At 46.7% G+C, this 23,995-nt stretch overlaps 1 protein-coding gene across 4 annotated transcripts in view; it reads left to right on the forward strand.

Moving 5' to 3' along the window:
* The window catches only part of WTIP (WT1 interacting protein), a 65,466-nt gene extending 47,373 nt beyond the window's left edge, over positions 1-18,093 (forward strand). For 2 of the 4 annotated variants that reach the window (XM_077309667.1, XM_077309666.1), the window contains 5 exons: positions 4,130-4,192; positions 5,388-5,518; positions 7,383-7,434; positions 10,659-10,727; positions 12,107-18,093. In XM_077309667.1, the coding sequence (XP_077165782.1) occupies positions 4,130-4,192; positions 5,388-5,518; positions 7,383-7,434; positions 10,659-10,727; positions 12,107-12,253 (462 nt within the window). In that variant the 3' untranslated portion in view covers positions 12,254-18,093. The remainder of the gene's footprint in view (positions 1-4,129; positions 4,193-5,387; positions 5,519-7,382; positions 7,435-10,658; positions 10,728-12,106) is intronic. The other 2 variants (XR_013226472.1, XR_013226473.1) reach the window with 2 other exon arrangements.
* The last annotated feature ends 5,902 nt before the right edge of the window (positions 18,094-23,995 follow it).

A 23,995-nucleotide genomic window follows, 5' to 3' on the forward strand; every position in this document is an offset into this window, starting at 1 on the left:
GACGTGGCAGCCAGGACGCAAAGTTTTTGCCACGCATGCAATGGCAGGGACCTTTTTCCTTATTGTTTAGAAACGAGGTAGCAAAACAACAACAACAAGATGCTCTGGCAGTTCCATGGTGCTGCTGCGCACCGCCACAGGGCTGCCTAGAGCATTTTGTGTCACTTCCAGGACACTGTAGTCAGCTCAGGGAAGGGAAAGAGCTGGGCCTGGACATCCCAACTCTACCCTGCCAGATGGGCTTGGTGCAACATAGGTCCCGATGGCACCCGCAGCAAGGAAAGGAACTTGCCGCGGGGGAAACGAAGGCATTAGTCCCGCAATCAGATGAATGCCGGCTTGGGCCTTATTCCCTGTGCGGAAAAGGCCTCTGTCTGTCTCTGTATCTGCAGAGACGACCCGTCATTTAAAAGAAAGTTACCTTCATGGACCTTTGATATTAATAGACCCAAGTTATATGGCTTAAAATATAGGGTATAAAAATAAGGTAGTGTGTTGAAAACTTTGTTAGTATCCTTGAAAAAAACCAATTAAGAAATAAGTTCACTAATGAAGTAAAATACGAAAATGAGGTTTTATACCTAGGAACTCATTCTATTGTTTGAATAAAGTTTTTGCAATCACCAGCTTGAAAATGTCTTTCTTCTCTCTCTGTATCTGGGATCTTGGTATCCCTCAGTGACTTCTCCATATTGGGTGAAAAATTTTAATGATAATTTTCCATTTGGATTTTCTGCCATGTAACTTTGACTCTTTTTAGATGTTTTCAATTAACTAAATATATATGTAAAATAAATCCAGCGGATGAAGTTATCTCTGAAGTACCAGTGTTTGGTGGCAATGGTTTTTAGTCTTCAAACCACTGCTGGACTTTATTTTGGTTATAGCAATTGACTATGGCCACCTCTGTGTTGTTGTTGTTTTTTAAGTTTCAAACCCTAGTATTTATTCCTGATTTTCTGATATGTGACTGGAAAAGGGGGAGGGCACTTATTTATTTATTTTTATTTTTGTAAAACACATCCAAAGTAAAAACTGTGTGAATGCTGTTTTAGTGAAGGGAAGGGCTGGGAACATTAAGAAGTATAACTGTACTCATATCATTCAAAGTTATACCCAAACAACCATTTTTTAAAAGAAAAAGGACATGAAAAAGTCTCTCCAGATGAATACAGGATCTGGAAGGAGCATAGATACCACAAGCAGGCTGTGGGGAGTGTATATATGTCACTTTGCATAGCCTGTGAAATATTTCACTTCTGTTGTTGAACAATTGCAGGTTCTGCAGCATTTTTTTAAAACTAGGAAATCCAGCTGTCTGCTTCTTAAAAACACAATTCTATTTAAAAACAAAATATGGGTTTAGTTTAATTGATTGCATAGAAAAAAAGATATTCTGTGTCAACCTGTCTCTTCTACCCAATAAATAGCATTCTTTCCAGCCATCCCTAGAGCCATAAATTACTCAAACCTGCCCATGAGGCCATTCACCTCTTCAGGAGTCCTGTCCCGTTAATCAATAAATGGCCCTTTGCTTTTCTTATCAAATGACAGCCAGATGGTTCAATTAAATTCATTGCAGCAGTGGTAGAGAATTAGCTGAGTTTATGCTTCTGGTAATCCTTTGCCGTCTGTTCTGCCAGGACTTTCCCACCTGTTGCCGCCCCAGTCCCTGAGGTCATGACCTTCTGAAATGCTGGCCAGATGGTCACTGAAGCCATTTTTTTCCCCAGATGGAATCAGTTTTAGCCTTCCTTCCTTCCTTCCTTCCTTCCTTCCTTCCTTCCTTCCTTCCTTCCTTCCTTCCTTCCTTCCTTCCTTCCTTCCTTCCTTCCTTCCTTCCTTCCTTCCTTCCTTCCTTCCTTCCTTCCACAGCTCCGAAAGGGCCCATATCTCTGTTGGCTGGAGTCAGAGCTGAAAAAACCCTGGCTCTGTGGCCGGGGACCATTAGCGGGTTGGCATTCACTGAGCAAAGAGCTCTTTGGGGGGACATACTTGGAAATGTGGACTCAGATACCTTCGAGAGGCTGAGCTCACTTTGTCAGAAATGTCTTTCCATATCCAACTAAAGAACTCTCAAAAGTTTACACCCTGAAAATCTTGTGGTCTCTAAGGTACTAACTGGGCTCCATTCTGGCTCTTCCAGAGCAGACCATCACAGTTATTCATCTGAAGTGATATCTCATGGTTAAAGCCTGCAGAGGAATAGCTTCATAGGAACACAAAGACCGATCCCTGTCCCCAGATCCCTTGGGCTTAGAACTTGCCCCAGCTGGCTCTCTCGAGACGCCATAATTACAACTGATCTCCAGACTGCAGAAATCAGCTTCCCTGGAGAAAATGGCTGCTTTGGACCATGAACTCTGTGCCATCTCACCCTGGCTTCCCAAGGCTCACCCACCAAATCTCCAGGCATTTCCCACCCCAGAACTGGCAACCTAAGATGGAGAGGATCCATAACTTAGTGATAGACAAAAAAATACACCTTGGAATGAGTGAGCAATTTATTAAATTACGAAGACTTGCAAGCTTCATCAAAATAAACTCCATGTTAACTGACTTCCAAATTTAGGGCATTCCTTTAGCCTAAAAGAAAATGGGCTCAGAGATAAATTCTTAGCTTGGAAGATCCCCCACCCCACACATTACGTTTTCAGGGTGGGCTTAGTCCAACGGTAAGAGCCAAACTTAAATACTTTGGCCACCTCTTGAGAAGGAAGGACTCCCCGGAGAAGAGCCTAATGCTGGGAGCGATTGAGGGCAAAAGAAGAAGGGGATGACAGAGAATGAGGTGGCTGGATGGAGTCACTGAAGCAGTCGGTGCAAACTTAAATGGACTCCTGGGAGTGGTGGAGGACAGGAAGGCCTGGAAGATCATTCCATGGGGTTGCGATGGGTCGGACACGACTTCGCACCTAACAACAACAACAAGAGCCAAACTCTTCCCTCTTGTGCTTCGTCACAAGTCTCCTACAGATGCCCTCTTTGAAAATTTCTTATCTGTGCAATAGCCCAAATTGTTCAAACTCTCAAGGCCATCCCCTATCGGCAGCTGAGCGTGCCTCCAGCAGGGCAGGAGAGGGGCAGGCGTGTGGCACCCTATTGATATTGGACTGAAACAAGGTGAGGTAAAGTCCAGCTTACAACAAATAAACGTTTAAACATTAGCCGGCTGGACTACTGCAAAGGTAGCGGCTCGAGGCATCTCCGTGTCAGGCTGCGTACAAATGTCTGCCTGTCTCAGGAGGATGGCAGATAGCACGGCCTGAGAGAAACACAAGCGGTATCTTTAGCTGGCTTCAGATTTAGCCAGGTGATACCGACTTGTTGGCCAGCAGAGCCAGAGTATCACAAAGGAAGCCCTTTCTGTCGCAGCCGGAAAAGGGACGGTCGTTCTGGCTTCTTTCTCACTTTTTGATAGGCGATACAAGTGCTGTTTTATATTACGCAGTTCACAGGTCAAGTCTGGGGGTCTGTGCCCTTTGTCACAGGCAGACATATGTTGGGGGGTTTTCTTCAGTTCCCAGGGAGAGAACGTCCGGGGAAGAGGGAGCCTTTATGCACAATCTGGGGGCTTGCCAGAGGCCTCTAAGTGGCCATGGCTGGAAACAGAATACTGGGTTCTTTCTCAAAGCCATGCTGGCTGCATAACATTAAAGGTAGTGACATCAGAGGTGGCAGGCGGGGTCTTCAATGGAAGTGAATTCCTTTGAGAGACCTCACTGCATGCAGGATCGGGGAAGCCCAGGTTCTAATCTCCTCGCTGCCGTTTGAAGCAGACTGGGTGCTCTTGGGCTGGCCAAGTCTTCCTCACCTTAACTTACAGGTCTGTTGTGAATATAAATGGGTTGGGGGGAGGGAGAACGTTGTAACCTGCTGTAAGTTCCCCGAAAGGGGGATATAAATAGCTGAATCATTTATTATATCCTGCCTTTCTCCCCCATGGGGGACCCAAAGCAGCTTACCTCATTCTTCTCTCCCAGATCCTAGTTCAGCATTTTAACTTTTACACCACGCTGGCTAAATATGAAGAGGGAAGCAGCATTCGTGTGCCAACACACAACTCTGAAGAGATCGCAAGCGATAAGGGTCTGTGACTAACCTCCCCCATTTTTGTCTTCCTGAACAGTATTCGGGTTTCCAACAAACGGCAGACAAGTGCTTCATTTGTGGACACCTCATAATGGAAATGGTAAGACAAAGGGGCTCCTAAGGGGTAGGACAGGGGTAGTCAACCTGTGGTCCTCCAGATGTTCATGGACTACAATTCCCATGAGCCCCTGCCAGCAAATGCTCATGGCAACTGTAGTCCACGAACATCTGGAGGACCACAGGTTGACTACCCCTGGTGTAGGGTATATGTGGGCTGTATTCTGCCGAGCCTGCTGACTTGCATAACATTGCTCTCTATTGGGGTGCATTCCCTTCCACCTTCTCATTTCCTCCCTGAAATCCCAGTTCTTTCAGAAGCAATAGAAAAGGGCTTTTTGGGTTGGACTGCCATTGATTTGGAAGGTGCTTAAGAGCAGGGGTAGTCAACCTGTGGTCCTCCAGATGTTCATGGACTACAATTCCCATGAGCCCCTGACAGCATTCGCTGGTGGGGGCTCATGGGAATTGTAGTCCATGAACATCTGGAGGACCACAGGTTGACTACCCCTGCTTAAGAGTGTCTCCTGAGGCACACTGGATTGATTTTGTCAAGTTGAGGCTCTCTCTTTACAGCCACACAAAGTGGTCCTGGGGAGGGTTTTCTTTGACCGGCTTCACAGCTTTCTCTTCTGAAAGGGGCTGCTCTTTGGTGCCAACAAGGATGTAGAAAAGTTTTCACGACAGTCAAACCAACATCAGAGAGGAGGGTGTGGGTGGACAGGCTTAACGGTGCTGATGATCCTAAGCAGGGTTACACCTTTATAGCCCGTTGACTTCTGTAGACGCAACCCTGTTTAGGTTGGCACTGTGAGCCTGCTTCTGTCTGGATTTTGAATCTATTTTAAGCTGGCTTTCCCACAGGATGGAAGGCAGCACAGACACTTATGAGACTTAAGAGAAATTGCCCCCCCCCACCCACTGTTCTCCCAGCCAGGGTCATTCTATTCTTCCCCCATTTTTCCTTATTAATTGAAAAAGATCGTGGGAGGATTCTGTATACTGATCGCACTCAAAAGGCAGATATAGCAGGGGCCTGAGAGACTCAATGTCAAGTCTTCCTCCTTTCCCAGCTGACTCAGTTTCTCTGGAGCTTCCAGCCCAACGGTGAGGGGGTTGCAGTGTAGTTTTCGCTCTCTACCCGCAGTCCCTACCCCTCCTTCTGGTGCTTTACAAGACCTCATGAGCGGGGGGGGGGGGGCGGAAACGTCCCTTGGATTGTCTGGCTCTGTTTTCAGATCCTGCAGGCTCTAGGGAAGTCGTACCATCCTGGCTGTTTCCGCTGCGTGGTGTGCAACGAATGTCTGGATGGCGTTCCTTTCACTGTAGACGTGGAGAATAACATTTACTGTGTCAAAGACTATCACACGTGAGTATGAGGAGCGTTTTTGTCTTGCGTTTGGAGAGTAAAGGCTGCCTGGGGCTGCTCTGAGTTCCTGGATCATTTCTCAGGGGTGTCTTTGAGCAGAACATGACTGATGTTACCCTGTCCTAAGGAAGCCTGAAGCCAGTTGAAAAGGCTTATCAAGCTTCTGATTAGGTATTCTTAATAATGATAAATGATAAATGATAAATGATAAATGATAAATAAATAATAAATAATAAATAATAAATAATAAATAATAAATAATAAATAATAAATAATAAATAATAAATAATAAATAATAAATAATAAATAATAAATAATAAATAATAAATAATAAATAATAAATAATAAATAATAAATAATAAATAATTGTTATGTCTATTCCATCATCCCTAATTGCTCAGGGCGGGTAACAGCAGTAAAACAACATACATAATTAAAAGTTATAAACAGTTACAATTATTACAAATGCCCCCACGACAATAAGTTCAAGACGAGGGGGAGGGTTTCTTTGGCAAGGAGCCGATAATCTAGCTCTCCTCCTCCTCCCAATGGTGATACCAGCCTACTTTGGGTGGATGTTATTTTACGCCTCGACCATAAGCCTGCTGGGACAGCTCCATCTTACAGGCTCTGCAGAACTGGCTTAGGTCCCACACGGCCTTCATCTCTGCCAGGGGCGTACTCCAGCAGGCTGAGGCCAGGGCTGAAAAAGCCCTGGCCCTGGTCAAGGCCAGTTTCATCTCCTTCAGGCCAGGGACCCTGAGCAGATGTTGATCCGAAGATCTTAGCGCTTTGGGGGGATTGTAAGGAAAAAGGCAGTCCTGCAGGGATGCTGTTCCCAGACCATTTAGGGCTTTAAAGGTTAATACCAGCACCTTGAACTTGATTCCGTCTCCAATCTGGAACCACCAGTGTTGTATGTGCTTTCCATTGAGTCCCTGTCAGCAGCATTTTGAACCAGTTAGAGTTTCCGGAGCAGTCTCAATGGAAGCCCTACATAGAGTTAGTGGCAGAAGTCTAACCCAAGGGGACTGTCACATGGATCACTCCGAGAGATATAGTGCAAGCTTCCTCACCTGGCGGAGGTGAAAAAATGCCAGGCAGGCTGTCTTCATGATTTGGGCCTCCATTAATAAGGAGAGATCCAAAATCATGCCCAAGCTCTTGAGGGTAGACATTGAACCCTATCAAGTGCTGGGAGCTTTTTCTCCCGCCCCTCTACATACTGGCCCAGCCAGAGGACCTCCATCTTGGCTGGATTCAACTTCAGCCAGCTCCGCTTGACCCAATCATCCACAACCTCCAGACACCTGGCCAGATTATCGGGGTGGGGGGGTGTTGATGGATGGTCAACAGAAATAGCTGGGCGTCACCTGCATACTGAGGACCGCTCAACCCAATGAATGGCAGACAGTATTCAGTCTGATGTGTTATGGAGTTCGGGGAGGGTTGGGAGTGTGACTGAGTTGGGGCTGAAACTTCCAGGGGCAGCGTTTGATCTGGTGGGCCTTCAGTAATTTGTCATTTAGCCCCATCGCTAAAGGCTGAGAAATATTGCTTGTTTGTCTAGTCCTCGGGGAAACCTATGTTGGATTTATTCATAAGGGGAAGGGTGCCTTCTAAGCAATTGTATTGTAATGTTTTATTCTTGCGAACGGCCACGAGACCATTGGAGGAGTGGCGGTATACAAATTGAAAAATAAATAGATAAATAAATAAAAGATGTTGAGAGATGCCACACTGGCTACCTTCAAGCCACGTTATATTACAGGTAAATATTTTAGCTGTTATTAAAGTGCTGGCTTATGACAAAACTCTGTCTCAAAACTGTCTATTTCTCTGTCTCTCTCTTTTTTAATCCTAGGGTTTTTGCACCAAAGTGTGCTTCCTGTAACCAGCCAATATTACCAGCACAGGTAAGATGCTCCAAGGTCTTTGTTCAATGTATGCTTTGCTGCCCCATGTATGCCCCACATCTCCTGGGAGTTAGTTGGATGTGCGTGAAGGAGCCTGATTATGGCACAGCGTTCGTAATTCAGAGAAGATGCTCACAAATTCCTGAGACCTTATTCCAGAGTAACACACAAAGCACAGATACAGAAAATGAGAGAGTGAAAATTCTGTAGGTGTTGTTTCCGAACAACATAGGAGTGAGCAACAAGTTGCTTGCAGCCGAAACACATGCAAGGTTGCGATTCAACGTATGAATTACTAGGTTCATTGAGTTTGGCAGGTTGACTGTTTCTTCACAAGCATTATGAAGTACCAAAATTCTGTTGCCCAGATCCTGTGAAATCTGAATAAATCTGACACTGTTTGGGTATGTGTCAGTTTGGTCAGGCTTGAGTATTCCTCATCACCAGCAGGAGAGACACCAGGGCCTAGTCTGCACACAATAGATAATGCACTTTCAATGCACTTTAGAAGTAGATTTTCCTGTTCTGCACAGGAAAATCCAGCTGCCAAAGCACAATGAAAGTGCATTATCCTATGTGTGCAGACTAGGCCCAGGTTGTTTGAGGCAGTTCTCCTGTGCCATAAAGGGAAAGAAAGGAGGGGTTCACATGGCCATGACTGGGGAAGGTAGGGCTGCAAAGAAGGGGGGGGGAATCACTCAATTTCATTTTCTGTCTTCTAGTTTGATAGCAGCAGCCATGAGGACTAAATGGCTGCCATTTTAAAAAAAATGTATGGTAGGGTTTCAGAAACTCACTGCCCTGCGATTGGAAACATCAATGTAAAGTTTTGGATCCGTATGACGTGGTTCTTTTGGGACTGTTGCTTTGCACCTGCTTGCATGTAAAGAGTTGTATCACAGGCAGTAGGTTCATTGACTGCTGTGCGAAACGCCCACGTCTAATTTACAGATTCTCCATAAGTAAGTTGCACTGAGGACTGGTTTCCACTTTTTTACGCCAATATATTTTTTAATTTATTTATACCACTATATTTTTATAGCAGTCCGTTCTTTAGAGTCACTTTAGGACCTCTTTACCAATTAGTTGAGTAGGAATCTGGGGTCCCCTATCCTGCATCAACACTGAGACTTAATTGCATGTTCTCCTCTACTTAAGGTTTTTGAACGTGGCATTATCGAACCACTGGCCCGCAAGTAGGCATTAGCTACCTCCCTCTGTTACAACACCAAACTGTTTTCAACTAAGCAGAAAAATATATCTTCCAAATCCATGTATCCAAACTAAAACCGGGTTGCAAACCGTTATTCACTGCATGTTCATTTAAATGTGGCTGTGTGGACTAGAAGAATGAACTGGCTATTTTGGGTGGTTCTGTTGCCAAGTCATTCTCGCCAGAAGAGTTCAGTGGCCCAATGTTCCCTGGTCTCTTTGTAGTCTGACTCCCCTGTGATCAGGCTGCCCGTAACGGAGCCAGAAGGACAGGATGGGACAGGATCCATGGTGCAGCAGGAAAACAGGCTGTAGGTGCCAATGGCTTGCCATTGCAAACCAAGGATTCACCGGCAAATAACAAGGGCACTGCAGCACAAGGATAATGGTGCTTTCCTACATGCAGAATAATGCAGTTTCAATCCATTTCAGGGATCGTTTGCAGGTGGTTTCTGCCTTTCACACAGTAAAAGCACACTGAATATGTGTTATTTTGTGAATGAAAGTGCCCTTTGTGCGTGGATGCTGTCGCAGGGCATATGCTCAGCTGTTGGACCCAGTCTTCTGGAAAGGTCTCTGGCACAAGACCCAATGGGAAAACAAACTACACACAGCTGCCCACCCTCCCGTAGCACGTAGCTAGGTTTGCCAGCTCTGGGTTGGGAAATTCCTGTAGATTTGGGGGATTGGAGCCTGAGGAGGGCAAGGTTTGAGGAGAGGAGCTTCCTAAGTGGGATATGATGCCATACAGCAGGGGTGGCCAAACTGTGGCGTTCCAGATGTCCGTGGACTACAATTCCCATGAGCCACAGCTAGTATGTGCTGGCAGGGGCTCATGAGGATTGTAGCCCATGGACATCTGGACCGCCACAGCTCAGCCACTCCTCCCATAGGGCAAGTAAAGAGGCACTGGGATACCAATATGGCAAATCAAATATACAGAGTAGACTTTTATGGCGTCTCCAAACTTCCATTGTTCTTTATTCTTTTATATTCAACAAATCCCGATGCGTTTCACTCTTTGGCTTTTTCAAGGGAATTCAATTAAGATTGTTTTAACAATTGCTACTCGTAGCTAAAGCCGTTCCAGAACGCCTTTAGCTACGAGTAGCAATTGTTAAAACAATCTTAATTGTTGGGATTTGTTGAATATAAAAGAATAAAGAACAATGGAAGTTTGAAGACTCCATAAAAGTCTACTCTGTATCTTTGATTTGCCATATTGGTATCCCAGTGCCTCTTTCCTTGCCCTGTGTCTGGTCCTTCACTGGGTCCTACCCCTCTTATTGTCACTCCTGCCATAGAGCATGCCTTCCGAAGTTGCCACTTTCTCCAGTTGAACTGATTCGTTGTAATCCCAAGCATCACTTAAAGGATAGCAACCATACACAGAGCCCTGAGCACACAACCCCTCCACAGGTTCAGTCTATGCAAGGTCACAAATGCGCCAGTCTGACCTCAGTACAATCTTTGGTTCCTCGCACATTGTCAGCAGATGGAAAAAGTGCCTGTGTAGCTTCTCCCTCTGCGCCATCAGGGACGTTAGGAAAGCCAGGTCCCCGTTCATGGAGGAAAGGGGCATGTGCCTCATTCTCCACACCTAGACACAGTGCTGATGAGCTGGCAGCTGCGGAAGAGTTGGAATAGCACCAGGATGCTCATACCTGATCGCCCTCTCTGTGCATTGACTGAAAGTGTGGCAAGGTTGTGTGCTGTGCTCAAGGCCAGAGTGTGTCCCTCAAGTCTACAGAACAAGCTTTTTAAAGAAGTTGTTCTTCCTTTGTGCGCTGCTTCCTGCAAGTAAGGTTACTCACCCTTTTGGCAAAAGCATGGAATGAAAGAGGTGATGAGGCATACCCTGGAACCAGGCTCCAAGATCTACCAGAAGCAGAGATCATGCAGAAGATTGTGCAAAGCTGGCCTCCCATCCATTCAGGGGGAGGCGGGGGGGGGGAGGAAAGACATACCGTTGCAAACTCTTCCAACCTCATTTGCTGTCTACTCCAAACCAGGGTTCCGAGGAGACCATCCGGGTGGTGTCGATGGACAGAGATTACCACGTGGAATGTTATCACTGTGAGGTAAACCTCAGCGCTTCTTAGTGGCATTCCTAACCCAGGAAGTCACTGTCTTCTCCTGATGACCTTTCTCCAGGGTTGAGCCAAAGTCAGTGCTGTGGCCACACAACTGAGAGAGGATCTCAAGTATTTAAAAGGCTGCTATGTAGACGATGGAGCAGAGTTGTTCTCTCTTGCCCCGGAGGGATGGACCAGAATGAATGGGATTAAATTAATTCAAAAGAAATTCCATCTAAACATCCGGAAGAAGTGAGAGCGGTTTCTCAGTGGAACAGGCTTCCTCGGGAGGTGGTGGGTTGCATCTTTGGAAATTTTTAAACAGAAGCTGGATAGCCATCTGACGGAAAGGCTGATTCTGTGAAGGCTCAAGGGGGTGGCAGGTTACAGTGGATGAGCGATAGGGTTGTGAGTGTCCTGCATAGTGCAGGTGGTTGGACTAGATGCTCCAGGAGATTCATTCCTACTCTATTATTCTGTGACTCTATGAATCACACTCTTTGCTTTTAGAACGATATGCCACCTTTCTGCCACACTGGGGTATTCCAAGTGGCTCGTACTAGCTGCCCCTGCACTTTGGAGAGCCAGCTTGGTGCAGTGGTTAAGAGCAGCGGCCTCTACCCTGGAGCACCAGGTTTGATTTGATTCTCCTACTCCATGTGCAGCCAGCTGAGTGACCTTGGACCAGTTGCAGTTCTCTCAGGGCTCTCTGCCTCACCTATTTCACAAAGGGGTCTGTTGTGAGGAGAGGAAGTACAGACAATTGTAAGCCACTTTGAGGCTGCTTTGGGTGATAAAAAGCGGGGTACCAAAAACTCTTCTTCTGTTTTGTCCTCCCCTGCAAGGAATTCAGGCCACCAAGCCTGGCTTCTTCCCCTTCTACTAATCCTCGCAACAATCTTTTTTATTTTTATTTTATTTATTTAGATTTCTATACCGCCCATTTCTTTGCAGCTCTGGGCGGTTTACACAGAACATTATAACTTACATGAAACATTATGCAGACTATAACATCAAAACAACTTTCAAAAAACATCAAGAGATTACAAAACCACAATTATAATATAATAACAATTAACAGTAACTTTGGGAGAGTCATGGGCAGGCATCTGGGGGGACCAGCAGGTATTCTGAGTCGGTCGGCCTCAAGCAAATGTCTGGGGGAAGAGATCCCTCTTGCAGGCCCAGCGGAACAGTGGAAGTTCAGGCAGGGCTCTGATCTCCTCCGGAAGCTCTTGCAGTGTAGGTTAAAGCTAAGGAAGAGTGACTGTCCCACAGCAGGCAGTGTGGATTAGAATCCAGTCCCAGCTTAATGCCATAACCACCGTGATGCACTGTAACCCCCAGCTAAGGCCTGTGTGCTTGTGGGATCTTGTCTTTCGTAGGTCTGTGGTCTGCAGCTCAACGACGAAGAAGGCCGTCGATGCTATCCTTTGGAGGGACACCTGCTTTGCCATACCTGCCACATCAGGTGCCTCGGCCTGAAAGCACCGCCTCCTCCTGGGTACCCCATGCACATCACGGAACTCTGAGTCCTGCGCAGAAAGATGTTTCCATGGGGGAGGAGCGCAAGAGACACACAACTTTTTCTTCTTCCTTAAAAAAAAAAAAAAAGACAAAGCAGACAAATTATTTATTGCCTCGAAGACTGAGAAGAAGAAGAGGGGCCTCTCTGAGGGCCCTGCCGGCATGCAGGCCTGAAGATGTGTCTTATGTTCTATATATATTCCTAAATAATTCCTCTTCAGACTCTGGGTACTTGAAAAGTTAAAAAAAAAAGAAAAAAAAGATGCACCGCTCAGATGTGAATGTAAAACATTTTTGAATGCTGCGGTACAAAAAGGGCCACCCTTGAGCTTGAGACAGTGGTTATTCGTGTCCCCACAAAGCATCTTTACGCCTTCTAGCAGTGCTGCAGGTGAGACAAGACAGATGCGGGGCCAAGCGTTGTTTTGTGGCTTGCCCTGGGGAGGGGGTTTAAAAATCTATCTTTGCTGTTGGGGAGGCCCAGAAGACGAGTCGCTCTGCTCTCAATGGCTTTCTTTCAAAAGAAGTACGGTATTCCACACTATCTACCTACCTACATGGTTTCATTTCCCTGTGCTCCCACACCTTTCCAGGCAGGGAGATGCAGAATGCTTTTTGTGTAGGAAGCATGGTACGGAAAAGGCTCTGACATGTATCCTTTCAGGCTTACGTCAGAGGAATTCTAGGATGCACGGGACCACCATCCCCCAGGACAAGGGTAATCAACCTGTGGTCCTCCAGATGTCCATGGACTGCAATTCCCATGAGCCCCTGCCAGCAAATGCTGGCAGGGGCTCATGGGAATTGTAGTCCATGGACACCTGGAGGACCACAGGTTGACTACCCCTGCCCCAGGACACAAACAAAGGAAGTGAGCCAAAGTTCTGGAGTTGGGGGGTGGGGGTGGGGGTGGGGATGGCCAAGGCTACTAAGCCACGTAGATCAATGGTGGCTCACCAATGCTGTTAAATGGGCTGTCGTGATGGGTGTGGCTGCTCAGGACAGCACAGATTAAGGGCGAAGGAATCTTTCGATCCCTACCTGGGAACTGAGATGTTGCGGAGTGATGCTCCCTTGCAAATTGCAGCACCGGCGTTTAATAGGCAGCAAGGGAAGGGGGTCTTGAGGCAAGGTGGTCCATTGCAGCTTAGGCCTGGTGCTGTTGGAGTGCTGGTTATTCACCCTAGCCACGGCTAAGTCCTTCACAGCAGTAGGCGATTGGCCCATTTGTTCCCCAAGCCATCTTCATGGCCTGATGTTTTTGGCACTGTACTTAAGTAAAACAATATTCTCCAGGGCCTAGGCTTTTGTGAATCAAAGCTCTCTTTCTCAGAAGCAACGAGAATGAAGTTCCGGTAGCCCTTCTATCCAGGTCTGAAGTCAAGAGGGATGTTATAGAGCAGGGCCTGATGGAATCAGGATGCAGAGCAGTCTTTCTCAACTTTTTTTTACCAGGGGTGGGCAAACTGTGGCCCTCCAGAGGTCCATGGACTACAGTTCCCATGATCCCCTGCCAGCAAATGCTGGCAGGGGCTCATGGGAATTATAGTCCATGGACCTCTGGAGGGCCATAGTTTGCCCACCTCTGTTTTTTACTGTTGAGAAATTCCTGGAACATTCTTCAGGCTTTGAGAAACCACAGAAGTGGCACGATCGTGGAAAAGATGGTTGAGAAGCATCATTGTGGACACGCCCACCTGGGGCCCCTCCCCTTCCCACCCCCTCCAGGCCCATCATTGGCCATGGGGGGGGGGCTGTTTAACATGACCATATCTGTTCATATCACCGAATAAATGTTTAACAAATTTAAAATATATATTAAAATTAATTAACTACGGCTCATTCGGGAAACCCTTCCAGGGCTGTCAAGAAAGAGTTTCACGAAGCCCTGCTTGAATAAGCCTGATGTAGAGGTTCATTGCAAATCTTAATCAGCTTGATAAGTGTTGGGATATTTTACATAGAGGTGGGATATGCAGAATATTTGAGGGGAGGCCACTCAGGAAGCCTCTGCAGAAGACAATCCACCTCTGCTTCTCACTTGCCTTGAAAGCCCCATGCTGGGTCACTCTGTTGGCACGTACGGATGTAAAGATAAGAATCCCAAATCCCTATTCCACCATGCAGGGACAGGGGGGAGAGGTTTTTTGTCCCCAACTTGTTGGGGAGCTCTCCTTTGGCAATATTTTTCATTGTACCTCTGCATCTTGACTCCAGCTGTCCCTCATACTGTCTAACCTGGATGGAGAGGCTGGTCTATCTTCATTCCCATTTGTATCTGACTAAAGGAACTTGGACACACAAAAACCTACCCCATGGGAAATGTTGTTGATCTTTAAGGAGCGGCTGGACTTGAATTTTATTCTGCTGTCATTACAAACCGACAGGGATGCCCACCTGACAGGTGATTTCACCTTTTTCATCCCCTTTCAACCAATCACTTTAGAAGCCCTTCCGCATAGGTAAATCTCCCTTTCTTTTGCTGTCACACTAAGTTTGTAGGGTTGGATCCAGCCAGCTTTTCACTCACTGTCACTCAGTTCCCCTTCCTGTTTCAGCTCCACCCCCACCCATGTGACTTTTGTCCACTCAGCATTTTTGACTGGCCAAAGAGGACTCCTGTTTCCACCACGAAAAGCTGGTTGGATCCAACCCATGTTGTTTTATTCTTAAAGGGCAGGAGATTTATGTTGTGGCTCGAGTTGCAGGCATGAGTTTCCCCCTGAAGGTATTTTTGAGCTGTAGGGCAGGGGTAGTCAACCTGTGGTCCTCCAGATGTTCATGGACTACAATTCCCATGAGCCCCTGCCAGCATTTGCTGGCAGGGGCTCATGAGAATTGTAGTCCATGAACATCTGGAGGACCACAGGTTGACTACCCCTGCTGCAGGGGATCTTCATAGGCGCCCAAGCTCAGCCCCTGAGAAGCCCTTGGCTTGGGGCTGAACTAATAACACTGAACTTCACTACGCTTATTTGCGCAGCTGCTCTGATCCTGTGATTTCATAACATCAGGAAACGGAGTGACTCTTCACAAGCACACGGCCATTTCCCAGTGGACCTTTAGCCATTGCACCTTCTTCCTCCCCGCCCCCCCTTCCCTTGACGTAGCAGCTCAGGAAGAATAGAGATTAGTCCTGCCATGTTTAGCAAAAAGTGTGCATTTATTAAGACATTACGATGCTGTCTCTGGCCTCTTGCAAGAAAGTAGCTCATTTGTTACTATTTTATAACAGGACTGGGGGAGCCCTGTGAAGCAGAGTCAGACAGGTGGATGGTTAAAGTTGCTAAAAGAGTATCCCAACCCACAGTTTCAACAGCCTGGTGTGCCAATTATTTTTACCAAATTCAGCTTCCTAGTCTCTGCTCTTGGCCTACCCAATCTTGTAACTTGTGAACACACTGGTATGTTCCTTAGAAAATGTCCATAGAATTTTCCTGTTTTGCCTGATCTTTTACCAAAACCTCAGAACTCTGGATTCAATATGTGTCTTTTGTATAGGAGGTCAGGTCTGTCTTGGTTTCTCTCTGCTCTGAATATATCAAGTCATCTACTGTACGCTGGGAGGCACGGAGGAAGACGGCTCTTTCATCAACTCTCTCTGCCGTCTGCATAAGGATGAACCGATCCTGCATTGGGAGCTTCCACCAATAGACTCCAAATGGTGTTTCCTGCTGCTAGATATGTTGGGCCAGATTTCTCACCTGTATAAACTGATAGTTCGCACTCTCTTGGAATTGTATGGGGCGGGGGGAGCTAAGGAGCACTTCCTTATGGAAGAACAAAAGAGAGGGATTCCTTTTTTCCAGTTTGAAAGAGCTATAAAAGTGAGGAAGAATATACCCTGGCGTAAGGGGAATCCTGCAGTTTAGGGATAACTTCTGGGCATGCAGGACTCCTGGTGCTGCTTGGGTGCAGGGAGCCCAAGCTCTTTCTCAGCACCCGCTGTGCCTGTCATGCATCTTGCAACTAGTTGTAATGCGTGCCTCACCCTGTAGGAATTCCTTGTGCAGCGCAGGTTGTGCCTTTATTGTGGTGCGCACCAACTTTGGGCTGGCCCTCTGCATTGGGATCTAGCGCGTCGTAAACAGAAGGGGAATAAAATCTGTTCCCTGCACAAATAGCCTTGGGTGGGGGATCTAAAGGTGGGAACTGAAGATGATTTCATTTGCCCAACGTCTTGATTATTTTTAGTAGCAAACATGTCCATTCGGGTTCTTGCCTCAATTCTCCGCAAATAGCACTATAATCTAAATTATGTACATACACTACTGTTTTCAATGGTCATCTTTCAGACCAGAGTAATGTCTAATTTCATTTTTTTTGGTGGGGAGATTCAGGTTTTCCCCCCTACCTGTTCACTGTAGCTCCATATTTGTGTGTAAATGCTGAACATTTTATTTCTTGCAAGACCAGTCTGTCCCCACCAGAATGGAGCTCTTGTCACTCTGCTGTTTTTCCGCCGGCAGCAGAATTGGATTGTGTTGCTTGCTTCTCTTGTTTATCTTTTTTAAAAGAAAAAAGAAAAAGATAAGCGAGCAGGCTTGTTTGGACTGCTTTGATTTTGGCACAGAATCAGCAAAGCAAAAAGCTCCTCGTGACAAAGTCTGAAATGGTGTGCTGTAGGTAAAATTAACAGCAATTATGAATATTTCCCCCCCACCCCCTTTCTGAGAAGTAAGGAGAGAAATGCTTAACATGGTTTGTTGCAACAGAATTCCTCAACAGGAATGAAATACTTCTCACTTTTGTGCCATAACATAATTATTTATTGGAGATCTTTCCTTTTTCACTGTGCTGAGTTGATTTTATATTTGCTTTGATGGGGAAGAAAAAACAGATATTCCTTCATTTCTCACTTGTGGGGAACAAAAGATGAACATTTTTTTTGAAGAGCCACAGGGTCCCATTTAATAGAGTTCCAAAGGAAAGACCAAAGTAGGCAAGAATTTGAATAAAAATAAACCTTTCCAAACCCAGAAAGTAAATGTTTTCAAGTTCAGAATTTTGGAAAGTCTCAAGAACAAATGGGAGAAGCATTCTTGGACTAGAAATTCTAAAATCATTAAACCAGCTTGGTATAGCAGTAAAGAGCAGTGGCCTCTAATCTGGAGAGCCCGGTTTGATTCTCTGCTCCTCCACATGCAACCAGCTGGGTGACCTTGGGCTAGTCACAGTCCTGTTAGAGCTGTTCTCGCAGAGCAGATCTGTCAGAGCTCTCTCAGCCCCACCTACCTCACAGGGTGTCTGTTGTGGGGAGAGGAAGGGAAGGCGATTGTAAGCCACTTTGAGACTCCTTCGGGCAGTGAAAAGAGGGGTATAAATCCAACTCTTCTTCTTCTAAACCAAAGCTTTAAAAAGAGCACACCGGAGCAGCTTGCTTATGCGCCAAGGGAATTTTTACCATGCAACTAATGCCATAACTAGAGTATATAATTTGACTTAAATTAAGTTTGTTTTTCTTGCGAAATATTTTCATTTTCTTTAAAAGAATATAGTTTTCTTCCAAGAACTTGGACCAACGTTGATTTTTATTTTGTAGGAAATCTATAAATGCCCAGTTTGTATATTATGTGTCTAGTTTACATGCTGCGAATATGTTAGGTTCACTTGTTTGTATATATCCTACATCTTTTTTTTTAGTACTTAGATTGACTTGTGGGGTTTTTTGTCTTGTCCTCTGGTTTCCTTAATTTGTTGAAGGAAAAAAAAATTGGGAAATGTAGATTTATTTATCTAAAGAAGCCACTTGCCATTGTCCTAAGTTATTTAATATTAAAAGTCAGAATGTCATTTAACCTTAGATGTTATAATCTGCTTTTTCAATAAAGACGTTTTGTAGTGACCTTTGATTTTTATAGTGTGCTGCCTACAAATTGTAGCGAAGACAGCATGGGGACTGAGAGAGAGGACACAGGCACACACCTCACATAGGGCTTGTGTAGCCAGTCTCTTTGCAGTTGTGTGCTGCTGCCAAATTGGTATGTCTGGTAGAACTGTTTGGGCAAGAGAACCATATCTTTTGCTGTGGATTACCCGGAAAAGTTGGGGAAGATCTGGCTCTTCTGATTCTTCCCGTTTTGTCATGACCCAGTTAGTTTCCTTCTTCCTTTATGTTCACACTAGCAAGAAAGCCCATTGCAACCAGGAATGCAATGGGCGCTAGGACCCAGGGGACACCAGGAGGTGCTTTTTTTTCCTGCTGCGTGGAGCTGTGAAAGGCTCCTACAGGGTTTTTTTTTCTGCTGCGTGGAGCTGGGAAAGGCTCCTACAGGGTTTTTTTTTTCTGCTGCGTGGAGCTGGGAAAGGCTCCTACAGGGTTTTTCTTTTCTGCTGCGTGGAGCTGGGAAAGGCTCCTACAGGGTTTTTCTTTTCTGCTGCGTGGAGCTGGGAAAGGCTCCTACAGGGTTTTTCTTTTCTGCTGCGTGGAGCTGGGAAAGGCTCCTACAGGGTTTTTCTTTTCTGCTGCGTGGAGCTGGGAAAGGCTCCTACAGGGTTTTTCTTTTCTGCTGCGTGGAGCTGGGAAAGGCTCCTACAGGGTTTTTCTTTTCTGCTGCGTGGAGCTGGGAAAGGCTCCTACAGGGTTTTTCTTTTCTGCTGCGTGGAGCTGGGAAAGGGTCCTACAGGGTTTTTTTTTTCTGCTGCGTGGAGCTGGGAAAGGCTCCTAGAGGGGTTTTTTTTTCTGCTGCCTCTCGTGGGCGTGCCGGCTTGGAGCTCCTACAGGGGTTTTTTTTTCTGCTGCTTGGATCTGCGAAAGGCTCCTACAGAGTTAATTTTTTTCTGCTGCCTCTCGTCGGCGCGCCGGCTTGGAGCTCCTACAGGGGTTTTTTTTTCTGCTGCTTGGAGCTGGGAAAGGCTCCTTCAGGGTTTTTTTTCCTGCTGCTTGGATCTGCGAAAGGCTCCTACAGGGGTTTTTTTTTCTGCTGCCTCTCGTCGCGCTAGCGGCGAAAGGCTCCTCCGGGGGTGTTTCTTTTTTCTCTGCAGCTGCTCGGCGGCTGGAGTCTTGTGTTGTGTTTGCGGCGGGGGCTTCCTTGGGGCGGCAGAAGGCTTCCCTTCCCCCCCCACCCATCCCCCCCCCGAGGCTCTCTGGAGCCTTCTGCCGCCGGCCGCAGCGGGCTCACAGCGTCATAGACGCTGTGAGGCCGCTGCGGCCGGCGGCAGAAGGCTTCCCTTCCCCCCCCCACCCATCCACCCCCCCCCCCGAGGCTCTCTGGAGCCTTCTCTCGGCCGGCGGAGCGGGCTCGCAGCGTCCACAACGCTGCGAGGCCGCTCCGCCGGCCGAGAGAAGGCTTCCCGGCCCACCCCCCAGCCGAGGCTCTCACCAGGCGGGCCGCCATTTTCCGAGCGAGTGAAGCAGGCAATGGGGAGCCGCGCTTCGCGCGGCTCCCCATTGTCTGCTTGGGGCGGGATTGACACTCGGAGGGGCCAATCAGGAGCCGCTTCGCGGCTCCTGATTGGCCCCCCCCGAGTTTTTATCCCGGACTGGTCCCGCCCTAACTCCTCCCCACTACCCCTTACTCCTTTATACAGTCCGTGGCGCCCGTGGCGCCACGGGCTGTTTACAGATGACTACTATAAAGAAAGCACTGGCATGGAGTTAATGCGTGTTTCAGAATCCATTCATTTTGAATGGTGCGCAAGATACCTTAGTCCTGTACCTACTACAACTAATCCCTTCTCATGCCTTTTGAACCTCTAGATCAGGGGTTCTCAACCAGGGTGATGGGAACATTCCCCAGGGATGACACAGCCTATATGTTCAGGCAGCCCCTGATGTCCCGAGCCCACAGTCCTTACATTCTGCAACCAGTAATTTCATAAGTGCTGATTGGCTGGCGAAAAAAAGCCACTTGCGAATCCAGCGCCCTACCAAAAATGGACAAGAGGATAAAGGTAAAGGTATCCCCTGTGCAAAGAGCCTCTTGTGGCGCAGAGTGGTAAGGCAGCAGGCATGCAGTCTGAAAGCTCTGCCCATGAGGCTGGGAGTTCAATTCCAGCAGCTGGCTCAAGGTTGACTCAGCCTTCCATCCTTCTGAGGTCAGTAAAATGAGTACCCAGTTTACTGCTGGGGGGTAAACGGTAATGACTGGGGCGTCACCCCAAGGGTCAGACATGACCCAATGCTTGCACAGGGGATACCTTTACCTTTATCCCCTGTGCAAGCACCAAGATGTCTAACCCTTGGGGTGACACCATCTAGCATTTTCTTGGCAGACTCAATATAGGGTGGTTTGCCATTCCCTTCCCCAGTCATTACCTTTTTACCCCCCAGCAAGCTGGGTACTCATTTTACCGACCTCGGAAGGATGGAAGGCTGAGTCAACCGTGAGCCGGCTGCTGGGATTGAACTCCCAGCCTCACGGGCAGAGCTTCAGACAGCATGTTGGCTGCTTTACCACTCTGCGCCACAAGAGGATATCAGAGTTCATTTGCATAATGGCCAAGTGTGTGCTGTGGGTTGTGTTTATTGGAATCCATGGCCATAGAGGCAGACTGGAGTGCTCATGGGTAATGCAGTGAAGCACTGGCAATGGCGAGATCCACAAACTCAGGTCCTCTTCCTACCTGAGAGGTCTGACAACACTTTCAGGGGGGCAGTTCTACAGTCAGAAGGTTGAAAAAAGCTGCTCTTAATGGGGCCCAGTCTATGCCTGCTCAGTGCAGTTCAGCTAACAGGACCTTCCTAAGCAGCCTTGCACCATTCTGAGCCTGTTGACCTGAGAAGGCCAAATTGGCTGGGAATGGCTCGGTTCGTGAGTGCTGTCAGGAGCAGAGTAATCAGTTCAGGCTAAGAACACTTTACTGTGATCTAGGATTTGCTCACATGAAAGGAAAGGGCAGCATTCCTGGCTCATGGGTGGAATCGATGTGCATATAATTAGCACGTGAGGCAGGCTCCGATGTGTGATTAGTTGGCAGAAATTGACTCGTCCCTTCATATGCATGGGACGAGTCCCTCTCACTGTGTTTCCTGTACTTGGGGATGTCATTTGTACATGACTTGGCCATAGATTCCGGAAAGGCACATTTTGTGCTATATAAATTGCCATCCCATGCAGCCGATGGAGAATCTGTGTGGTTTAGGCTCTGGAATACCCGAGGTCAAGTCCCCCCTGCAGCCTGAGGTTCACACGGTATTCTTGGGCCTGTTGGACCCCTTTCTAACCCACGTCACAAGGGGATAAAAATGGATGAAGGGAAAGTCATGTATGCTAGCTTGAACTCCTTGGACTAAAATGTGGTGTTCATCCTGCATGTGTCCTGCATAGTGTGTGTCCTACATAGATGTGTCCTGCATAGTACAGGGGGTTGGACTAGATGACCCTTCCAACTCTTATGCTTCTATGATTCTATCCATTAAGTCAATCTTGTTGAGAAGCCGTAGCAGAAACAACCCCAAAGTAAACATACTGATCTTTCCCTCAGTGCGTAATAAATTACGAACCCTTCTGCTTTTGTCAAGCCAAACTGCTTTCAGAAAACCTGCACACTCCACTTCCCACAGATTTTACAGGCATCTGGCGTATAAATTCATAACTACATGGGGTGGGCAAAGTATACTTTATTCTTTTGTGCATGTGACAACATCCTAATCAGAAACAACGCCTCAAAAGTCTGACAGTCTTTCTGCCAACCAAAGACCACCATCCAAGTAAAACCTTCCTTTTGTTTACTACAGAGTTCGTTTTCTGCCTTCAACTTTTTTGCTCCTCCAGATGGCAAGATTTAAGATCTCGATGCTTTATAGCCCCCTAGAATGCAGCATTTTGCAACTCTTATTTATTTATTACATATTTCTATACCACCCTCCCATGACGCCCAGGGCTGTTTTACTCAGGTCTTACTCAAGTAAGAGTTGTCGTTTTTCACATAGGTAGCAAAGGTAAGTAGAATGACGAATGATGCATTTTGTGTTGCTAAATGGGTAGAAGGTTTAAATTTGAGAGGAAAGGGGATATTGCATACATTTTTTATCTCGTGGGTGTGTGTGATTAACATGGGAGGAGAAAGGAGAAATTGTGTTTTTTTCCTATGGCTCCAGAATTTCTGGACATTTCTCATCCTGACTTGGGATTCAGAACAACGTCTCAAACACTTTTTGTTGATGTCATTCGGGTGCCTTTATTTCTCCACACATCTTGGGAAATGGTGCCTGTGGTGATGATTTCCACTGACATAAATATTTTTGGAGTTGGAGTCCTACTAGAGTCCTACTGAAATGCTGTTTCTGAGGTACAGGACTTAATAGGAACAGCAGGAAGGAGAACTGGGGGTCTGCAGTGAGACCCCCCCCCCCAGAATCCCAAGACAGCCAGTGTGGTATAGTAGCTAAGAATAGAAGACTCTAATTGAAGCACAGGGTTTGATTCCCCACTCCTTCACATGAAGCCTGCCGGATGACCTTGGGCCACTCGTAGTTCTCTCAGAACTCTCTCATCCCCACCTGCCTCACAAGGTGTCTGTTGTTGGGGAGGGCAAGGGAAGGTGATCGTAAACCCCTTTGAGATGCAAGAGGTCTGCTGCATGACCTTGGGCCAGTCACAGTTCTCTCAGAACTCTTTCAGCCCCACCAAGAGTTATGTCAGAACTCTTTCAGCCCCACCAGCCCGTTGTAGGGAGAGGAAGGGAAGGTGATTGTAAGCCCCTTTGAGACTCCTTCAGGTAGAGAAAAGCAGGGAATAAAAAAACAATTATTTTGTCCACACAATACCAAATGTGGTTGTCATTCCTATCTTTGCTGGAAACAGGCTGTAGGCATTACGAAGAAAACTGATTTCTACCACCACAGATCCCCCGCCTTCGGTGACATTTTGCTACTGTTAGTTATGTTGGAATTTGACTTGGGTTAGAGAAATACATCCCAAACACATTCCCTCTGCCCCACATTTCTTTGAGAATGTTCTCAGTGCCCTGAAAATACATGGTTGGTTGGTTTCCCATCGAGAGCGGGGAGAATATCCCACCACAGGTCACTTCTGGTCATTTCCACTGGGTTCCCCGGGGAGCCATCGAGCCTGTACTTCTGAAGGAACAAGCTCCTTTCTCAAAGTCTGGCTTCTCAAAAAAGAAGCATGACTCTTCTGTCTCCCTACTCTTGAAGCATTCCATCTTCAAAGACTGACAGGAGAATTGGTCTCCTTTTTGGTTTGTTTAAATGAAAGAAAAACAGCCAAAAAGAGGGGGGAGGGAAGAGAAATCTGCCCTAGCATTTCTCTTTGCTCTGTTTGTCCACTTAAAATCCTCTACCGCAAGCTGTTTTCCCAGCCATGGGTGGGGTTCCCATCTTCTTTCAGGAAGAAACTCAGCAGTGGGTGAGAGACGAGAGAAGGAGATGGAACAGTAGGAGAAAGAGTTAACAGACCCAGTTGTGGGTCCGCCCCAGTTGTGACTGGAAACCAAGCTGGACACAAACATATACATCTGAAACAGCATAGCTATAGTCTGTGTCTTGTTCAAATATACAATCTTCCTCTAAGATCAAACTCACATAAAAGCCTGTTTTTTTTCTCCTTTTGGCATCCAAGCACTGAAAGCAGTGATGTCTTGAACCCACTTCTCCCTACCGTCCTCTCCAGAGCAGTTTTCCAGCTTAAAGAAAAAGACTGCATCTTTTAAAAAAGAGAGAGAGAAGTCTATTTAATTGAAAGGGCATGCAACTCTAAACCCCCCCTTTTTTTAGCCATTCCTGCAGCTTGGGGAAAGGGAGAGATAAGTTTACCAATCTCAGTTGTGGGCCTAGAAATCTC

Source organism: Paroedura picta, chromosome 14 (genome assembly GCF_049243985.1).
Source record: "Paroedura picta isolate Pp20150507F chromosome 14, Ppicta_v3.0, whole genome shotgun sequence".
NCBI lineage: Eukaryota > Metazoa > Chordata > Lepidosauria > Squamata > Gekkonidae > Paroedura > Paroedura picta.